General features: G+C 51.9%; 6 protein-coding genes across 6 annotated transcripts; 3 read left to right on the top strand and 3 right to left on the bottom strand.

The window, feature by feature from the left end:
• Window positions 1–2,263: 2,263 nt before the first annotated feature.
• On the top strand, window positions 2,264–3,606 carry BJY04DRAFT_210169 (alkene reductase; the record flags this gene model as incomplete). The annotated part of the gene is made up of 3 exons (XM_073714216.1): window positions 2,264–2,506; window positions 2,563–3,198; window positions 3,247–3,606. 3 exons carry the CDS (start codon window positions 2,264–2,266, stop codon window positions 3,604–3,606), a joined length of 1,239 nt encoding a protein of 412 aa, XP_073566885.1.
• A 198-nt stretch (window positions 3,607–3,804) lies between these two features.
• Window positions 3,805–6,306, top strand: BJY04DRAFT_210170 (transcription factor domain-containing protein; the record flags this gene model as incomplete). The annotated part of the gene is made up of 8 exons (XM_073714217.1): window positions 3,805–3,861; window positions 3,911–3,934; window positions 3,984–4,108; window positions 4,158–4,537; window positions 4,590–4,885; window positions 4,932–5,366; window positions 5,430–6,100; window positions 6,255–6,306. 8 exons carry the CDS (start codon window positions 3,805–3,807, stop codon window positions 6,304–6,306), a joined length of 2,040 nt encoding a protein of 679 aa, XP_073566886.1.
• erg4A (c-24(28) sterol reductase) lies at window positions 6,208–8,374 on the bottom strand. Its single transcript, XM_073712684.1, has 5 exons — window positions 8,275–8,374; window positions 7,370–8,191; window positions 6,947–7,278; window positions 6,631–6,848; window positions 6,208–6,537 (listed from the first exon to the last, which is right to left on the bottom strand). Exons 1-5 carry the CDS (start codon window positions 8,298–8,300, stop codon window positions 6,526–6,528), a joined length of 1,410 nt encoding a protein of 469 aa, XP_073566887.1. The 5' UTR covers window positions 8,301–8,374; the 3' UTR covers window positions 6,208–6,525.
• A 1-nt stretch (window position 8,375) lies between these two features.
• BJY04DRAFT_198922 (Alpha/Beta hydrolase protein) lies at window positions 8,376–10,499 on the bottom strand. Its single transcript, XM_073712685.1, has 3 exons — window positions 10,196–10,499; window positions 9,121–10,152; window positions 8,376–9,068 (listed from the first exon to the last, which is right to left on the bottom strand). Exons 1-3 carry the CDS (start codon window positions 10,488–10,490, stop codon window positions 8,884–8,886), a joined length of 1,512 nt encoding a protein of 503 aa, XP_073566888.1. The 5' UTR covers window positions 10,491–10,499; the 3' UTR covers window positions 8,376–8,883.
• Window positions 10,500–13,600: 3,101 nt separating this feature from the next.
• On the top strand, window positions 13,601–16,146 carry BJY04DRAFT_222396 (DASH complex subunit DAD1; the record flags this gene model as incomplete). The annotated part of the gene is made up of 4 exons (XM_073717366.1): window positions 13,601–13,779; window positions 15,665–15,758; window positions 15,841–15,903; window positions 15,997–16,146. 4 exons carry the CDS (start codon window positions 13,601–13,603, stop codon window positions 16,144–16,146), a joined length of 486 nt encoding a protein of 161 aa, XP_073566889.1.
• Window positions 16,147–16,847: 701 nt separating this feature from the next.
• BJY04DRAFT_222397 (Rho4-like protein) lies at window positions 16,848–17,793 on the bottom strand (the record flags this gene model as incomplete). Its single annotated transcript, XM_073717367.1, has 3 exons — window positions 16,848–17,207; window positions 17,252–17,455; window positions 17,506–17,793. The coding sequence occupies 3 exons, from the start codon at window positions 17,791–17,793 to the stop codon at window positions 16,848–16,850; spliced, it is 852 nt and encodes a 283-aa protein (XP_073566890.1).
• Between the last annotated feature and the right edge of the window lie 574 nt (window positions 17,794–18,367).

Below are 18,367 nucleotides of genomic sequence, written 5' to 3' on the forward strand. Positions count from 1 at the left end.
GAAGTTCGAAGGAAGATGGATGGTTCTGTTGCCTGCATAGATGATGACATGTCACCTATCACAGCGAGAGGGCGTTGGCTCGACTGAGGCACCGGGAATCACGGACTGGAAGGGTTGCGTATATGTGTCGTAAACAGAAGTAGCAAAGTTGGTTCAAGAAACAAGATTTACAAATCACGAAGCTGTTCCCTCATCGTAGACAACGCGAACCGTTCTTTCCAGCCAGCACGTACTTAGGCTTGTTCGCGCATATAGAGATTGCGCAGGTATCGACTGTTAGCACTAGAGCTTCTTGTAAGGCATGATAGCCCCTAACTTCAGCAATCAAGGCTCGCGGTAGTGGTGATGCAGCTTCACCCGTCCTGAAATACCATGCCAGATGGTGTTGTGGCCTGCGCAGAACAAAGCCCTAAATTTGGCAGGTGCAACTCCGAGATCCCTTCGTCGGAAAGCCTCCCAGCTGCTCAAAGTCAATTGAAGTCCAACCGCCGTTTACTTTGAGCTAGGTTCAAGCAAAATTATGCCCTGTTGTATTGTTCATATGCTATGTAACCTTCTCGCCCAAAGTTCTCGAGATGACTAGACGCAAAGGTTGGAGGTCAATTCCATGCCACTGGTTCTGTTGAGACAGTCACCCTGACGACACTCGTTGGTGATATTGGTTGGTGAATGAGTAGGATCACTATGAGGAAAGCCCGACTGCTGGGCTATAAGTACCCGCCATTTTCCCCCGCTCGCCCTCGTCCTTTCTTCCCTCTTCATCGACCTTACGTTGGAGTATGTCTCTTCTCCCACTTCGACTCATCCTTTTTTTTACAGTTGACTAGGCGCACATCGACACTCCGTCGAAGCCGACGTCCACCGACCGATCACTGCGATACTAGAGGGCTCGCCCTTCGATCGAAGCCGATGTCAATCGGGTTATTACTCGACAAGGCCGATGCCTCGCGATCGAATCCGACGCCGCCATCAACAAACATAGGAAGGATGGCGAGGAGCTGGTGAGGAGTTGGTGTCTGGCCTCTTTTGGTTACAACTTGTATCTTTTATCTTGTTTTGGATTGTCTTGTATACATTAAGTTTCTTCTCCCGGTCAAGGTTTTTGACTCGTCTTTGACGAGAGTGTTTCCCTTGGCTGTCACCCAAATGGGGGGAGATGCTTCACACTTTTGGAAACTTTTAAAACAATTCATCCTCTTGGTCTCCTACATACGGGAGACACAACCATCCTTCACTTAGTTTCTTCTTACCTTGTTCCAACCAACCTCACTTGAGTAGGATAGTATATCGTTTGTTGTCAGTACAGCATTAGTTGCCCATCTTGCTCGTAATAATCACCAAGACTGACAGCTCGTGTGTGGATTTTATATATTGCGTTCTCGCCAGACAGCACCCACGAGTGGTCTCGCAAATCCAGCACTGCGTCTCTTGATGTCTCTTAGGTTACGCCACATATCAAGGATGCTATACCTTCTCTCTAAGGCCTGCCCACGATCGTGATTTTCGCATTAATCAATCAAACCCTATGATGCGAGCGACATGAGATAAGGAACTATTTCCCAAGTTCGCCCTTAAGATTACTAGCGTCAGGAACCCGCTATTTCGCAATTCTTAATGGTAAATTGTAAAGCTGACAGTACGAGTTTAGTGCACTCCACCCTCGAGGAAGCGCAACATCCCCACTTGGCGACAAGGATCGTTTGACTTTTGCCAGTTTGATAACGCGTATCTCCTTTTCAGGAGTAGCATTGTCGATCGCACAGATGAGTCCGGGAAACAATGCATTGTCCCGAGGTCCCCGAACGCAGCTACAGGCTACAGCTCAGCTCGTTCCTTCTACCCTTGCCGGGCAGAGTTGTCGACAGGGTCTTTCTTGCGACCACGGTGCGTATCCCTCTCTCTGTTATACTGCAGGGGCTTATCGGCGGCATTTCGCCTCGTGTCAGAAACCGTGAATCAGTGTCCATTACCCAGAATGAGCGTCTTGAAACACGGCTTGTCGCTAAGAAGGCCGGCTGGAAACTAGCGGGCACTAACATCCACTCCATAACTACCAGCTTCTCTCACTGGATCCCAGCCCGCTGTCAGGATCCTCACTGTCTCCATCCAAGCCGTTCCATGTCCCAAAGAGTCTGCGGTCGATAAGAGGGAAGGATGTGAGGGGTACAGGAACTCCGCGCCGCCGATGGTAAAATCGATAGTTGAGAACGGACGTCAACCTCGCTACCAGACGTCCAAGTCATACCTTCAGCTCTTTCACAAGATGGCGCATCAAGACTCTAAGCTGTTTGAACCACTCACTATTTCCAATGGCAAGATTACGCTCAAACATCGGGTGGTTCATGCCCCGATGACCCGCAACCGTGGTGTGCCTGAGAGCCCCGTCAGCACCCCCGATAAGCCGAATCGCATCTGGTATCCTGGCGACTTGATTGTCGAGTACTACCGTCAGCGAGCCACTGATGGAGGACTGATCATCTCAGAAGGCATTCCTCCGTCGCTAGAGGTATGTCTATCCACGCATTCGGCCTCGCATACGCCAACTGACAGTAATCTCTCTAGAGCAATGGAATGCCCGGTGTCCCCGGTCTTTTTACCCCTCAACAATCCGCCGGCTGGAAACGAGTCGTCGACGCCGTTCATGAGAAGGGAGGATATATCTACGCACAATTGTGGCACGCTGGACGTGCTACAATCCCTCAGATGACCGGATCCCCCGCTGTCTCCGCCTCCGCCACTGTATGGGACTCTCCCACCGAATGCTACTCCCATCCTCCCGTCGGCGCATCCAAGCAAGTTCCTTACTCCCAACATCCTCCGGTCGAACTCAGCGTCGAGCACATCAAGCAAACAATCAGCGACTACTGCCGCGCCGCAAAGGCTGCTATCGAAGCCGGCTTCGACGGAGTCGAGCTCCACGGTGGAAATGGATACCTCCCTGAGCAGTTCCTCAGCTCGAACATCAACAAGCGAACAGACGAGTACGGCGGCACACCTGAGAAGCGGTGCCGCTTCGTCCTTGAGCTCATGGATGAGCTAGCCAAGGCAATCGGCGAAGAGAACCTCTCCATCCGACTATCACCCTTCGGTCTGTTCAACCAGGCACGCGGTGAGCAGCGTCTTGAGACATGGACACACCTCTCCAAAGAGCTCAAGCGCACCCACCCCAACCTCTCATATGTCAGCTTTATCGAGCCAGTATGTTTCTGCCAAATCCCATACCATACACTATACTAACAGAAACAGCGTTACGAGCAGATCTTCAGTTACTCTGAGAAGGATTCCTTCCTCAAATCCTGGGGCCTGCTGAACGTCGACCTCACCACGTTCCGCGAGATCTTCGGAGATACCCCCTTCTTTTCCGCAGGTGGCTGGGATCAGAAGAACTCATGGGGTGTACTTGAGAGCGGAAAATACGACGCGTTGCTGTACGGTCGGTACTTCACCAGTAACCCAGATCTGGTGGAGAGATTGAGGACTGGTGTGTCGTTCGAGCCGTATGAGCGCAGTCGTTTCTATGGGCCGTTTGAGGATAACAGGATCAACTACGTGGATTACCCCCCGGCGACGGGTAGAACAAACATCACGATCTCTGTGGAGGAGTAGATTCTTGTCAAATCGGATAGATGTAGGATGAATGCAATTTCAATTCCTATGTCTCTCGGATAGTGCGCTTTATGCCGTGCATAACTAGTGCTACATAACTGCATGCTGACCAATCAATGTTATGCTTGCCGATCCACGACTTCCCCCACTGTACTCCAACAACCTCTCCACAACCTGCTCCTCATTCTCAATTCCTCAATGACAGGGAGAGCTTCCTCTGTAAATCCTCCTCGGGGCTCCTTTCGCGTGCGCGCAGTATGCGTTTCTCTTCAAGTTATTGCCTAACCAACGCTGACCATCGCAGTGCGACAACTGCCGCCTCCGAAAGGTACCACCAACAGTGCAACCGGTAGAGCTCAACTTACCCCTCTCTGCAGATAAAATGCGACAAGTCAATCCCATGCTCCAGCTGCAATGCGCTCGGCATTCCCTGCAGCGCAGGAGCCACACCAAGCGCAGGCGGGACACCAAGGGTCCAGACCCAACCCCACAACGATGAGTAGTAAGGCCACCCGCCAGGAACCGGCTTCCAGTCTCTGACAGGTCAATAGCGAGCAAAAGTTCAATGCGCTGCAAGAGCAACTCAACTCCATTCAGCAGACGCTCCTCCAAATCTCACAAGCCTCTCCAGGCTCAGCCCCCTCGCTTGCTGTCTCCACTCCGACACCTCCGCGCCAAACGGTTCCTCCGTTTGAAGGGCAGTCCTCTTTTCATCATGAGACGCTCGTTGCGAGAGAGGCGGCGCTTAGTGCTGTGGTTGCGGCGAGGAGTGGCGAGCTGAATGATCAAGTTTCATCGGCGCTGTCGAGTCTCAAAGATACTCTTGGCGGGCATGCGCCGATGTCAGTGCAGGAGACGTCGGAGGTGGCACGGAGTCGCGAGCCATTGCTACCTGTCGACCTTGTTGTTGCCGTCGTGAAGAAGGTTAAGGGTAAGTCCTATTTATTCTTTCCTCTATGCGCTACGAATGACTGACTTCGCAGCGCAACCGCCATTTTTCCTAGTCAGCCAGTCATGGAAAGACACTCGGCAGCTCGAAACGTTATGCCAGTCGATCTACTTTCCGCTCGAGCCGATTCCCGCGGGCTCCATTACGCTATTGCATGGACTACTCTACTTCGTCATCCGTGATTACATCCACGAAGGAGATCCCGACCTTGCGCGCTATGATCTCATCTCAAGCAAAGCCTTTTGCGAGCGAAGTTTCTCGGCGGGCCTTAACAGCCACCAGATCCTAGCCGAGCCGACGCTAGAGAAAGTACAAGCTTTGCTAATCGGAGTTCGTTACTCTCCTTACACGGTGGAAGCTTTTCTAACCAGGACAGATACTGAAAGCCCAGGAAGAGTTCGACATTCAACGCTGTTGGACTTACCTCTCTCTTGCCTTCAACATGTGTCAAACACTGGGCCTACACCGCAACACAACCTCGCAATCCGACCCCTACCCACTTGCGGACTCCAAACGGCACGCATTCTGGGCGCTCTATACAATCGACAAGAATGTCTCGTTAAACATTGGCCTCACATCACACTTCCAAGATCATGATATCGACACGGACTTATACACGCCCTCACCTGATCCCAGACAACATTCCTGGGATCTAATAAACCTTATCACCGTGGAGTTTGCGGCTATACAAGGAAAGGTATACGATCAATTATACTCCATTTCTGCGGCGAGGGTAAGCGAGGAGGAGAGATTATCGAGGATCCATTCTTTGTCTGTGGACCTCATGGCTGTGAGAAATAGACTTCTTGAGGTATTCTCCATTCTTCCCAACCCATCTCTCCTCCACCACCACCAACTAACCTAACTGTCACAGATTGACATAAGCAAAGCCCTCCACTCCTCCTCCCTACACGGCATGACCGCCTGCGCCGACTTCATCGCCTACTCCGTCCTCACCGTAATCTACCGCGCCCAAGCCCGCTCCGAACCCACCACAACCACACCCGCACCAACACACACAAACGCGATGGCCGTCTCCTCACAATGCTACGAAGCCGCCTCCCTCGCCCTGCACAGCCACCTAAAATGCATAACCTACTTCCGCGACCGCAAAGCCCACAAACAAGCCGAATACGTCAACTCCATCCTCCTCTACCCATCCTTCACCCCCTTCATCATCGTCTTCACCCACGCAATTACAACCGCATCCGCCACAGACCTCGAACTCCTCCAGGAAACCGTGCGCTCGCTCGAACTCATCCGCGACGTCTCCCGCGGCTCCGTCCACCTCTACAACATCTGCCACAGCCTCTCCAAAGCGGCCTCTGTCCTTGTCTCCTCACGACAGACACTCACGGGGCTGGAACAGCATCAGGACGGCTCGCTGTTTATGCCTGCTGCTGTTGCTGGGGAGAGTGGGAGGGGGCAGGGCATTGCGCTGCCTGATGTTTCTTGGCCGGAGGATATGTTTGGGGATACCGGTGGGATGGGGTTGGGCGAGGTTGATATTTCGGGGTTTCTGAATGATTTTATTGGCTCGGGAAGGTCGGTGGTGGAGATTTTGAGGGGCGGGTATGGGAGTGGAGGGGGTGCGATGGGGAGTGGGAGTGGGATGGGGATGGGTGGTGGGTATATGTAGTTGAAATCTTGGTATCTTTTTCTAGAGGTTAGATGACACCATCTGCTTGCCGTTTCATAGGCTCTTGCTCATGACATTGGACAAGGGATATTTACTCAAACAGGTCAGGTAGAAAGAATTATATATACACTAAATCCAAGATCTTATACTATACAAGAAGCTTATATCCTACACCACATCGTAGATTATCTATGCCATACACCTAACTCGTGCGCCCAACAACACGTATTGCCAATCCATAAACCTTTCCATGTGTCCTGCGCTCTATCCTCTCTAACCCACCACTCTTCTACCTCCAACCTCATCTTTCCACCCACTCCCTCCTCAGTACTCAAAAAATACCCTAAACCACACCCGTCAGCCAAGCACTCTTCAGACCCGTAACCTCCCGCACGAGGTCCAGAAAACAGAGAACGAAAGGAAAAGGAAAACTCACCGGAACAAAAAGGTACGGAACTCTCCTCTCATACTCCGCCCAAGTCTTGCCATAGCGCTCGCGACAACGCGCAATATCCCTCGTCGCGCGGTGGATGATCATCACCGTGAAGAAAATAGAGTAGAACCACGGGAACGGCGAGTTGAAGCCGGTGATTAGGCCCCACGAGACGGCGAAGAACCAGTCGCAGGTGTAGTGAATTTTGCGGGCGATGCCGTCTGTAGATTCCGGGGACGTGTTAGATTTCAGATTGGAAAAGAAATGAAGGGGGGAGATTGGAGGAAGGGAATAGAAGGGGAGGAGAGGGAAGACTTACACCACCCATCACAGAGGATCTTCACGCCGTCTTCTGTCTCGAGGGTCTTGGGGTTTCGCACGGCCCTCCAGGGTAGTTGAGGGAAGGTCTTGCGGTCGACGCTCGCTCCGCGCTCTTCGGCACGGAAGATGTTCTTTTGGCTGTTGCAGGTGTCCCAGACCCAGTAGGCGAAGAGGTATGCGCCTGTCCAGAGGAGGAGAATGACGGGGTTCTTGCGGTATTCGGCGGGGTCGTGGTAGGCGAGGTAGAGGGTGCAGTGGCAGTAGCTCATGGGGACACCAGCGAGGTTCCAGAAGATGAGCATGAAGCCCCATTTTTCGTAGTACATGTCCCTATTAGAGTATCTGTTAGTCCATCTTCATCTCTTGGAGAGATTCCGGGGAAGCGCAAGGCAAAGGAAAGGAAAGAAAAGGGAAAGCATACCAAGTCGGAATAATCAGATCCTCCCCCTTGGAACAAGCATTCGTATACAAGAAATGTGCCATAAGAAGGAAGCACACCTCCCCTGAGACATACCCCAGCTCCTCGACCTGCTTCAGCGCCGTCGCAAGGGTCAGGAGGAACAGAATGAACCAGGGAATCCGCACTTCGAAGAACATCTTCATGTCAATCCACTTGAAGAGCCTGGGGTTAAGCTCCGCGCCCATGAAAAAATCGTAGACGTGGTTCCCTGTCATTCTGTGCTGCGCGCCTCGTGCAAACGCGGAGATGTATGCGAGGACTGAAACGGCGTAGCCCGAAATAATAGCAACGGACATGATGGGTCCAAATTCGGTGATCAAGGTGGTAAGTCTAAAGAGACCCGAGAAGTGTAGTCCCAGTGCCAGCACAATTGTCGTGAACCAACTCCACATCGCGGAGCAGTAGTATGGGAGTTGTTGTCCGTTGAGGTGCGGCAGTGGCTTTCCAACCCGGTAGACGCCTGGGAACTGGCGGTATGCGAAGCCTTCGAAGACGAGGAAAGTCCAGTATATCTTCCAAGCTTGTTTGTGTGGGTAGGCGTGCGTGTAGACGAGGCCGTAGAGGTGGGAGAGGAAATCGGGAATCGACTGATCGGCTTCGGGGAGAGGGAGGCTGCCATTGTACACCTTTGCGCCAATGAACATGTAGTACATTAGCAGGGGAAAGCCAACCATGAGCGCAGACACGCCCAGCGGACCACCGAATTCATAGTGTGGTTCCTCGACATTGGAAGACTGTTTCGAGGGGGAGTGGCCGTTCGCTTGGCGGTTCTTCAGGCCGGAGCTGGTAGTTTGTCGAGCTGTTAGTGATTTGGAGGCAGAGGGTGGGAAGGATAAGTGAGTGAGATAAGAAGGGTGGCAGCTTACCTTGCGCTCTGTGCTGAGGGAGTCATGGTGTCTGCGATTGTTGACGTGGCAGTCTGGAAACAAAACCAAGCAGCCTTGGTGCGGTGCTTTCCAGATTTATAGCAGGTTGCACAAGGGGTCGTTGTCTATAGATGCGGTCGCCGTGCTCGCCGTGCTCGCCGCGGACTCCGCGGCCGGCCCGGAAATCTCGGCCTCCAAACAAATTCTTTAATTTCGCTTCATGGTTACAGCCTCCTGATCTATATGGAGTAGCCTTCGGTACTTGGCTGATTTATGATACATGCAGGGAGGTCTCAATTCGTATTTGCGTGGCCATGAGGTCGTGGAGCGACTGACCCCGGGTAGCAGGTAGGAGAACCTTCATAGACTACCTAGGTACGCACCACTCACAAATGGGAAGCACATCGTGCGACCATACACACACGAGAATTCATCCGGATAAGCTGCATCCGAAAACTTTATGCGAAGAGAATACTTGGCCGCTAAGCACGCGGAAATCCTCCCTTCACCTACTCATCCTCCAAAAGAGACAGGAGACTCGATATCTCATCCGAGCGTCTCAGCAGCGCTACAGATGTCAGTCGTGCTGTCTCAGTAATCTTTGCGTATCTAGAATAAAATACCGTCAAGTCCTCGACCACGAAGCGCCCCTCCACTTCCATCAAAAAATCCCGAAATGTCTCCGATAATATCGGCAAGATTCTCAACGACGTCGCAAAGCGCATCCGTCCGCCAGTTGAAGGTGAAGCTCGCCTCACTCTGCTCATCGAGCGAGAGTTGAACCAGAGTCCGTCCTACACGAAAGCCATGTGAGCACCATTTTGTATGTCAGAGGAGAAAACATACTCAAAGGATCATAAGTCGGCCATTTGAACTTCTCAGTCAGCCCGCGAGTTGGATCCTTTGCAAATGTCGCCCACGCATCTCGCATATACGCGGCTGCCTTGGCCTCATACTCGCTATCTTCGACCCCTGTAACGGTCGCTGCTGTCCCGAACAGCGGCAGTAGGTCTGCGGTGTGCCAATCTGATCCGACGGGGTGAATATAGGTGTTCTCGTAGTCGCCTCCGTAGTATCGGTACCGCCATGCAGGGACACCGTGCTTCTTTCGAAAGGCAGCAGCATCCGCCGCCGGGCAGGTGAATGCTATACGAGTGAGCAGGTTGCCGAGAGGTCGAATGCGGTCCCAAGGAATAGCGTCAACCTCCTCAATCGTCGTGATGTTTGATGAGGCGATGGCCAAGATGAAGAAGAAACCTGCTTCATACTCGGTATTGCCGGTGAGGAAGGGAATTCTGGCAAAGTTGCCGGTCTCTGCCTGCGCGAGAATGTCTTGAGGTACAACCACGCCATCGCCATACGGTGTGAATCCGCCCATGAGGGCACTCGAGCCTCGGTCATCAATGACTGCGAGAATCTCGTCCTGACTCTTGCTCCGCACACAAGCGACAGTACCTTCGCCAGCTTCTGCACCGCCGCAGCCGAGAGTTTGTGAGACGTTGTACCAAGTATTCAAAACCTCAGTAACGTTCGGCGAGATTCGGGAACTAGCGATAGCGACTCCAGAATGGGAAATCAAGGCATGCGCAATGGGGTCGTCAGGGTAGCTATACGCCAACAGGTCGGTGGACATGCCACCAGCCGATTGACCGAATACAGTGATCCGCGCGGGGTCACCACCAAATCGCTCAATGTTATTTCTCGTCCATTCGAGGGCCAGACGCTGATCCAACAAGCCCACATTTGCGGGTTGACCTGGAGCACCGGAGAACCCAAAGATGTTCAGTCTGTAATTGATCGAGACAACCACGACATCGTTCTCGTCAGCGAGGATAGATCCGTCATAGACAGGGCTGTTGGAGCTTCCGATGGAGAACCCTACAGGGTTAGCATGAGAAGTAGCGATTCAATGGGTACGTACCACCGCCATATATCCAGAAAAGCACTGCCTTCTTCGTCTCGCCGGACTGCGGCTTCGTCCAGATGTTGATGCTCAAGCAGTCTTCGTCAAGAATGTTACCATCCTGGGACAAAGCGAGGGTGATCTTCTCGCCCACCGGTCCTCCGAGGTATAGCTTCTCCGTGGAAACACGATTAGACGGACAGTCACTGCGAGTATTAGTGGCACTCGGTTTCTCGCAGAGATACTCACGGGCTCTAAACACTATTAGCAGGCAATCAACCATGTGGCAAAGTACATACGAATTGAGTCGCATTGAAAACACCAGGTCTTCTGTCCACCGGGACTGGCGCCGCAAAGCGAAGATCATCCTTCGCAGGCTTCGCATAACGAATACCAAGATACTCGGATACAGCAGGCCGGAGACGAGAAGCATGACCCTGCATCAGACCACTGGTTGTATTCACTGGGCTGCCAAAAGCAAGTGCTTCGGCGCCGAACGCAAATGCAGTGAGCAGGGAGTAAGCGGCAGTTGATTTCCAGTACATCGTGTCTTATTCTTGGTTGTCGCGATGTTCTTTGCCAGCTTCCAGCAGCGTTTCGGTGCCTCTTATACCTCCATCTCGGGTACCGCGGTATTGGTGAGCCATCGAGTATAACAGGGCATCAAGTCCCGAAATTGGAGAACCAGCACCCTTGAATCATTGCGGGGATGCGTCAAACAAGACAGTAGGTGTTTCATAGTCTGGACGCGACACCAGGTCGCTGAGTATGCCAGCGATGAGATTCGACAACCATTGAGATCAATGCGTCGGTATTTGAACCTTCTGGGCAGTTCACCTCGGCAGACATGGTAGTGTCTCCGAATCTATCGCTGAGAAATATGGTCAGTCCTCAACAACATCCAAAATGTCGCTACGACCTACCGAGGTTCCTCATCGCCGCACAGATCCAAACGATCAAGCTCTCAACTCCGACAATATGAGCCACTGCGACCTCAATCCAACTACCGACAGCAACAGCGGCACTTTTCGGACCGTTTCAGGCACTGCGGGGTGCAGCCGGGGTATCCCTTGCGTGGATGCTCTCCATGCGGCGCAAGCCCATGCGAGTCGACTGTTAAATAAACTCAATGCTGCATCCGATGCTAAAAAGGGCGCAGAAGAAGGCAAAAACAAGGCGACGCAGCTTAAAAGCGCATTATCGAAGCTTAAGCTCCAATCCGGACGCTAAGCGTGATCAAGTTCCAGCGAGTCAAGAAGAGGCAATAAATGCAAGAAGCCAAAGCGGGCGGACGATCTTCTTCACGATCTGAGCGCGTGATATTCGATCACGGGTTGGACGGTTGGACTCAGGTTGATGCTCTTTCCTTCCCGTAGCTAGCCGCGACACTGCCTTGACATTGCAGGTCTCGTGATGCGGCTTGTGCTTTGAGGCGTGACAGCCCAATATCATCATTCTGATCGCAATTCTATCGGTGTGTTCTGAGCTTAGAAGCGTTCGGATGATGAAGCTCACTACCTACGTAATTTCTCAAATCTACCTACCGGCTGTTGCGGAGAACCAGGGCCAGGCCGATAAATAAGGCCCGAAGCATCGTCATAGGCACAGCCTCAGGCTGAGCTGATGTCGAAGTCTCCGGCTTTCAAAGCGGACTCCAAACGCCCGAAAACGTCATATCTACTCTGGAGACACTGTCAAAATAAGGTAGAGGATTAGTTCCGGCGAACCCGAAGACCAACGTGGGCGAAGCGCATGCGATTGCATACAAAGGGTCTCTTTGTTGGTCGCAATGGTTAATACCAAGCCCGAATATATATAGTCACACCGAGAACAGAGAACTCTGACCCTTGGCAAAGAACCTACAAATCAAGTAATAACAAGTAACATCAGTCAGATATTGAATAATGATAACTAAAATAAGACACGATATGACAGCTGTCTCGAGCTTCGTAATCGGTCTGCCACTGAATCATCCGGTTACGCGTCTTGGGGGGATGATATAAGGAGGGAGGCGAATTTCTTGTCGTCGTTCTGCGGGCATCGCGGATCGCTCGGCGGTCGGCATAGATCGTTATGGAGTGTCGAGCGTTGAGGGGTTCCCATAGGGCTGTATCTGATAAATTATGACGATCAAGATAGCGAAATACTCCGTGATTTCTGACTTGATGGAAGCATCAATGCGAATAAGAATAGAACTGTAGGTTAACCGTTATGTCATGTATCGCTCGAATCCTCTTCGTGCGACTCCAGAGAACTCGACGATGGAGGGCGGGCAAAGCCGCAGCATCCCAGCAAAGAAATCAACCTCACCATCAATCCTTTCTCTTTCTGAAGACCCCTGCAGTGACCCTGGTTCATTGGCAGGATTTCCGCGTCGTGCATTGGTCTATTCGTCGATATCTGTCCTATCCTAGCCTCGGCAGGTATATTTACTTTTTCCTATTCTTGATCAACGCTCATCCATGCATGAATGGAGAATAGTCTATCCTGAGGATGGAGGACGATTGTTTGCTTCTGCAAAAGGATATCCACTGATCGTCACCAGAGGACAAAGTCCATGCTTTTTTGAGGAAAAGCTCTTCGAAAATGCGTTGAAGGCCTGAGGGTCCAACCATCACACTCATAGAGCAGAAATCAGACCTAGAGGAAACTCAGAAAACGCCACCATGCAAAGCTGGGACGGACACCTGATCCTATCTTGTGCCCCCCGCATTTCCCTACCTGCGGTTTTTATAGACGGTGGCTGTGTGGCCATGACGCTGTGTGGCCGGAGAGGCTAGTTTAGGTAGGATAATTCTTTAGCTTTAACCTTGCAACAGCTTACAGGAATAAATATCTCCTGTCGCCCCAAGAATGTCGACTGGCACTGTCAGTCTCCTATTTAGAAAATCCATACGGAGAGAACCGCCACACACATCATTCAAAAACCGAGAATCATAATTCGGCATCGACCCGAGACTTGCCTGCTCCCAAACTAAGACAGGCCAGGACTGGACCAACCCAGAGCAGACCCTCCGCTTGGGTGCTTGACGCTACTGCAATCCAGCCCTTCATCGACCAATTCCTTACCCTCTTTGTTTGTCGAAGCGCCAATCTCCACAAATAGGGAGGGTGCTCTGCTGCCAAAGTTATTTATCTCTGGCCAACGCCTCCGTTGCCGAAGACTCCTGGTTTCGTTTGCGTTTTATCTTCGACAGTTGGAGTACCTGCTTCTCAGACATATATCCATCCGTCTGTCTTCCTTCGCTGTCGCAAACTCACCTTGACTTCTTCGAACTCTATCCACTTCGGCCATAACATCCGGCTCCAGCTCGTGACTACCTACCGGATACAAACTCCGTCGCTGATGACTCCAACACTCACACTCACCCTCATCACATCCTCATAACACACATCCACACCCTCTCAAACTACAAATACAACATGCGCGACATGCCCTCCAAATTTGTCGAAATCCTCGACTTCAAGGACTCCCACCCCCGAATCTCAGATTCGGATGTCCTCCTCGAAGACGTCCTCGCCTCACATGAAGCCCTCGTCGCCCGGCCATCCTCAACACAGAACTCAAACTCCTCAAAGGTCAGTCTCGATCGAGACCGAGGGTCAGTGAGCCCAACATCACCAACAACGTCGCCGGCGCAACGGTGGAAGCGGTTAAGCCACATTCTTACCGCTACAAGGCGGCCGGTTTGAGGACTTGCCTCATGGAAATGAATGAAACAAACGATACAATGCACCATCAGAGACTCTTAACGGGAGCACACCTCCGACTTCCGAAGTTGACACGTCTTGTTGCTTTGCGACTCGACCAAACCACCACCCCACAGCGACGAATCACGATGAATGAGAATGATTATGAAGACAGCTAGGAGGCTTGCGAGACTGCTCTGCTCTGCTTACCGTTCCTTGATACCCCTGTCCAGTTCCAGTTTATTTCCACTGTTGTACGGATACTGCATAGATTGTGTTATCTCCCTCCTTTCGCATGTACTCCCCATGTCATGTACACAAGACAATAGCCCGTCTAGTCCAGAATCCAATCCGTGAGCGAATGGCAAGCGCACATTCGCCGAGCGAGTCTCATCTCATCTCGGATATCGACACGTTATATCAAACAATTTCCAGCAACGCAACGTAGAGTATGCGGTGAGGCCTGATTGTGCGACGCAGTTAGATTGTGTGCGACCTGGTCTGCAGGCGAGGACTCCATCCAGGGCCGCCGTGTCGTACAGCACTGGTGCGGCATGTGCGAGGCACCACTTGCTTCCGAGTTCCAGGATCGCCGCCATCCAGACGAAACACGTCGGCGTCGGCAGCTCAATTGGAGATCACTCCCAGTAAGTTGCTCGCGTTGGAATTGGAATTGTGGTCTCAGCGAGAGTCAGGAGTATGCTCATTGCTCATTACTCAATGAGCGGTGACTCGGCCCTGTCTCAGTGCAGTTTGTGTCTCAGAGTCCGTTCGGTTCTCCTCGTGTTTGCTCGGTTGCTGCTCGTGTGGGTCGTGGAGACCTACGGAGTAAAAAATTCGTTGAAGGAAACCCCCCACTGCCCGCTCTCAATCAATCAGAGACTGAGAGATCGGCAGGGCCCGCACTTGCGCACCGACCAATCGCTCTTTGCGACCGATATTGAATCGCTTCATTCCGCCATTCACAAGGTGAGGAATATATACAGTGTGAGTGCCGCGTAATAGTGGCCGTTGATCATGCTGAACACGAGATTGAGTCAAGATTGGGGAGAGTCAGACGGATCTGACAGGGAAGGGGGTGGTAGAGGGCGGCGAATGTACGGCGCATTGATTAAGTTTGCGCTGCATAAGCCATAGCCATAGTTTCCTCGGTGTTTTATGCCGCAGATGGAGGTAAGCGACGAGTAAGCTGGGTAAGCTCGGGTGTCGGGTTGAAGCTCATCACATGCACACGCCGCACGCCGCACGCCGCTTTCGCAGGATGGCGGATAGTCGAGATCAGGAGGGGTCGGGTGGGATTTGGTAGTATTTTTTTTGCGAAAAGGAGAGTGGTTGTTCAGGCGATGGGTTCCCCGCAGTGCTTGGGAGATCAGGATGATCTTCACGTGGCCACTCAACGCTGAAAAGGATGGCCGGAGTTTGAGCACTTATTCTGGTGATTTTCGACTTCGTGGAGGCTCACTGGCATGATCTGTCTTCAGATGTCCGGGGTAAGGGTCTTGACCGAAACATGAAGAACAAGAACCATGTCTGCGAGGACCTTGAGATGCTGCTTCGACCCAAGGTTGAGCGAATGCCGAGGAGCGAGAGGAACAAGTAGGCGGTGAGCAGATACTCATGCTCCGAGCTAGAAAACCAGCCCGCTGGGCCCCGCACCGCACCAGCCACATCAACAAATCATTTCCAACGCGCGCTCACCACCAAGACAAATCTAGACCTCGATTGCGGTAGATCTACCCCAAGGTGTACCTTGAAGTTATGCTCTGATCGAAAGAAACACATACTAAGCAAGAACAGGAAAATGACCCTCTCAACACCAGCCCCCAAGCGCTCCGCCTCGCCCACGGTCTTCGAGCAGCAGCGTGAGGAACTAGTCCGGGAGATTGCAATGGTTAGTGCCGTGTCCGACCCCGGCATATACCCAGCCACGCCTATTCTGTCTCACAGAAGATCCGGCTAATCACGGTGACTAGGGCATGGAACAAGTCCTCCAGAACATCAACCGCCTGAACCGGAATTTGGAGAGCATCATCGCTGTGAGCTTCCCTTTCCCACCTCCTTGTCACCCTACCCAATCAGTCTCGGTTGCAATCACATTAAGAGGGGTGAGTACTCGCTAACCGCACCAGGTCGGCAACGAATTCGGCTCCGTCGAGGCTCTCTGGTCGCAATTCGAGAACTTCATGGGCCGGCCCCAGGAAGAAGTCGAGGAGGGACAGGGACAGGCACACGGGCAGACGAAACAGGAGCATGAGGAGGGGGATAGTGAGATGCAGTAGTGGCTTATTTTGTTTTGTTTCATGCAGGATGATATGATTGAATGATACTCTGGCTTCGCTGAGGCATCTTTTTTCTTTTCCCCCATTATTTCTTTCCCTTTTTCTCTCAGATAGAGCTCCTTACTTTCTTGCGTGTACATAGAGTTCGTGCATCAACGATCATATTCATATTCTCTATATCAATCATTCCAAACATAAGCATTAAACGCAGCGTAAGGAACAAGGTGTGGATTGGTTAAGTACATAAAATCGGCTTCCCGCAAGCGCCAAATAACACCTATCCCATGCATGCTAAAGAGTGGCCTTCGGACCATGTTCATGGCAGACATCAGTAAAGTATAAATCAAATCCAAATCGTGGAGTCGCCAGGGTAACAGTCAGATGATAAACAAGAGGGTTGGAGTGAGAAAAAGGAAAGAAAGGAAGGTCGCCGGGTTGGTCGGCGAGGCTGTATCGCGATATCGAAAAGGGGGAAAACAAATATGAAACAAAATCAAACAGGAAACCGCATCTCCCAAGGGGCTGACAGGTATATCCAGGCGATGGGGACGAATCATCAGAAGTATGGATGCAGTATCCCACTTCTATCCAACTGCGCTAACAACAAACAAGGAGCTGAAAAGGACGGATGTCAAAGCAGCCAGGCTTTGTATCCATATAATAGATTTGATCCACAATATGATAGATCGCAAGCAGGGTACTTAGAGGATTTTGCAGCTGCGCTTCTTGACCTTTTTGGGCCCGCCACCACCACCACCACCAGTGGGCTTCCCGGTCTTGCCTGATGGTATACGATTGTCCCAGCTTTGCTCCTCCACAGACACCACGGTATCAACTGCCAATTGAAAAACAGAGTCCACGCCGCGCATTTCCTTGCTGCTGCATTCTACATAGGAAGCGTTCATCCTCTGAGCAACTGTTTGGCCTTGCTCCGGAGTGACCGGCGTCAATCCTTGTGTTTTCAGAAGCTCGATGCACGTGCGTTTATTGCGAAGATCGGACTTCAACCCGACGAGGATAATCGGGGTTGTAGGGCAGAAGTGCAGAACTTCGGGATACCACTGCAATTGTTAGAGATATTCAAGTATAGCGCGGGTGGACGAACCTTATCCACAACGTTTTCAAGGGATGCAGGGCAATCGATAGCAAAGCAAACAAAAAGAAGATCTGTTTCTGGGTATGAGAGCGGGCGCAATCTGTCGTATTCTTCCTGGCCAGCAGTATCCCAGAGCGCCAGCTCTACAGTCTTCCCGGACCGTCGATGGGTGGTTTGCGTGATATAGTTTTCAAATACCGTCGGCACATATTTCTACAGTTGTCAGCCCACATCATCAACAAGGGGTATCCAGCAGTACTCACTTCTGGAAAGTAACCTTGAGAGTAACTGATCAACAGACACGTCTTTCCACATCCTCCGTCACCAACAACGACAAACTTCTTGGAGTACGCCGGCGGCTGGGTGATATTCGTCGCTTCCGATGCCCTCCCACTCGACATGCTGGTGTCTGTGCTAACTGTGCCGTTGCTGACTCTCACGCTCTGACTGCGCATGCGATTTTGTCGTGGAGCCATGGACGGCGGAGGAGTGACGAGGGAATGGCGGCGCGAAGTCGCATAATATTGGTCGTCGTAGGTTGGCCCAGACATGATGGCGGAACAGGATAGGTCTGCGGAATGTGCCACACAGCAAACAGACTGGTCAAATTGCCGGAGTCAGCACGAATGGAAGTATTGTCCGAGGCTCCACAGCCAGCACGTTCAGTCGGTAGATTTGTATTGCGGCGAAGCGAGGTATTCGAGGGACTGGCGGAGAAATCAAATCGTGCGTTGCGAAGGGGGATGAGAGATGCAAAAAGCGACAACAGGGCGTAGAAAAGGAAGAAGCAAAGGGATAGCGTGCGCGAGAGTCAAAAGACGATCTGAGCCCACGGCTTTGAATCCTGGCGACTCTCGAGCGAGTGAGGCTGGACCTGAAACCCAAGATGTTTACTGGGTGGGCTGGGGCTGCCATGGCAACGCGCCCGCGGCTCCAGGTTGACATGACCTCAGCTCCCCGCCAGTATCTACATCCCCTCCAATAATTGTTGGCATGTTGCCTCCATCCAGACCTCTTGAAGCGATTCCGACCCCTCTTCTCCCGCTTATTTATAGCAAGTTCATCCAGACTTCGTCCTTGGTTGGTTCTCGCCGTTGACGCGAAACGCTTGATGGAGCTTTAGGC

This window comes from Aspergillus karnatakaensis (genome assembly GCF_047715665.1).
Source record: "Aspergillus karnatakaensis strain CBS 102800 unplaced genomic scaffold BJY04scaffold_59, whole genome shotgun sequence".
Classification (NCBI taxonomy): domain Eukaryota; kingdom Fungi; phylum Ascomycota; class Eurotiomycetes; order Eurotiales; family Aspergillaceae; genus Aspergillus; species Aspergillus karnatakaensis.

Bases quoted from the DNA above. Each gene is read 5' to 3' on its own strand.
- erg4A (XM_073712684.1), bottom strand. From the start codon at position 8,300: ATGACTCCCTCAGCACAGAGCGCAAG. The intron at 8,192-8,274 runs GTAAGCTGCCAC...ACAAACTACCAG, and splicing joins CCCTCAGCACAGAGCGCAAG to CTCCGGCCTGAAGAACCGCC. The intron at 6,849-6,946 runs GTAAGTCTTCCC...CGGAATCTACAG, and splicing joins GATCCTCTGTGATGGGTGGT to ACGGCATCGCCCGCAAAATT.
- BJY04DRAFT_198922 (XM_073712685.1), bottom strand. From the start codon at position 10,490: ATGCGACTCAATTCGTATGTACTTTGCCACATGGTTGATTGCCTGCTA. The intron at 10,153-10,195 runs GTACGTACCCAT...CTAACCCTGTAG, and splicing joins TTTCTGGATATATGGCGGTG to GGTTCTCCATCGGAAGCTCC. The intron at 9,069-9,120 runs GTATGTTTTCTC...GCTTTCGTGTAG, and splicing joins GCCGACTTATGATCCTTTGA to GACGGACTCTGGTTCAACTC.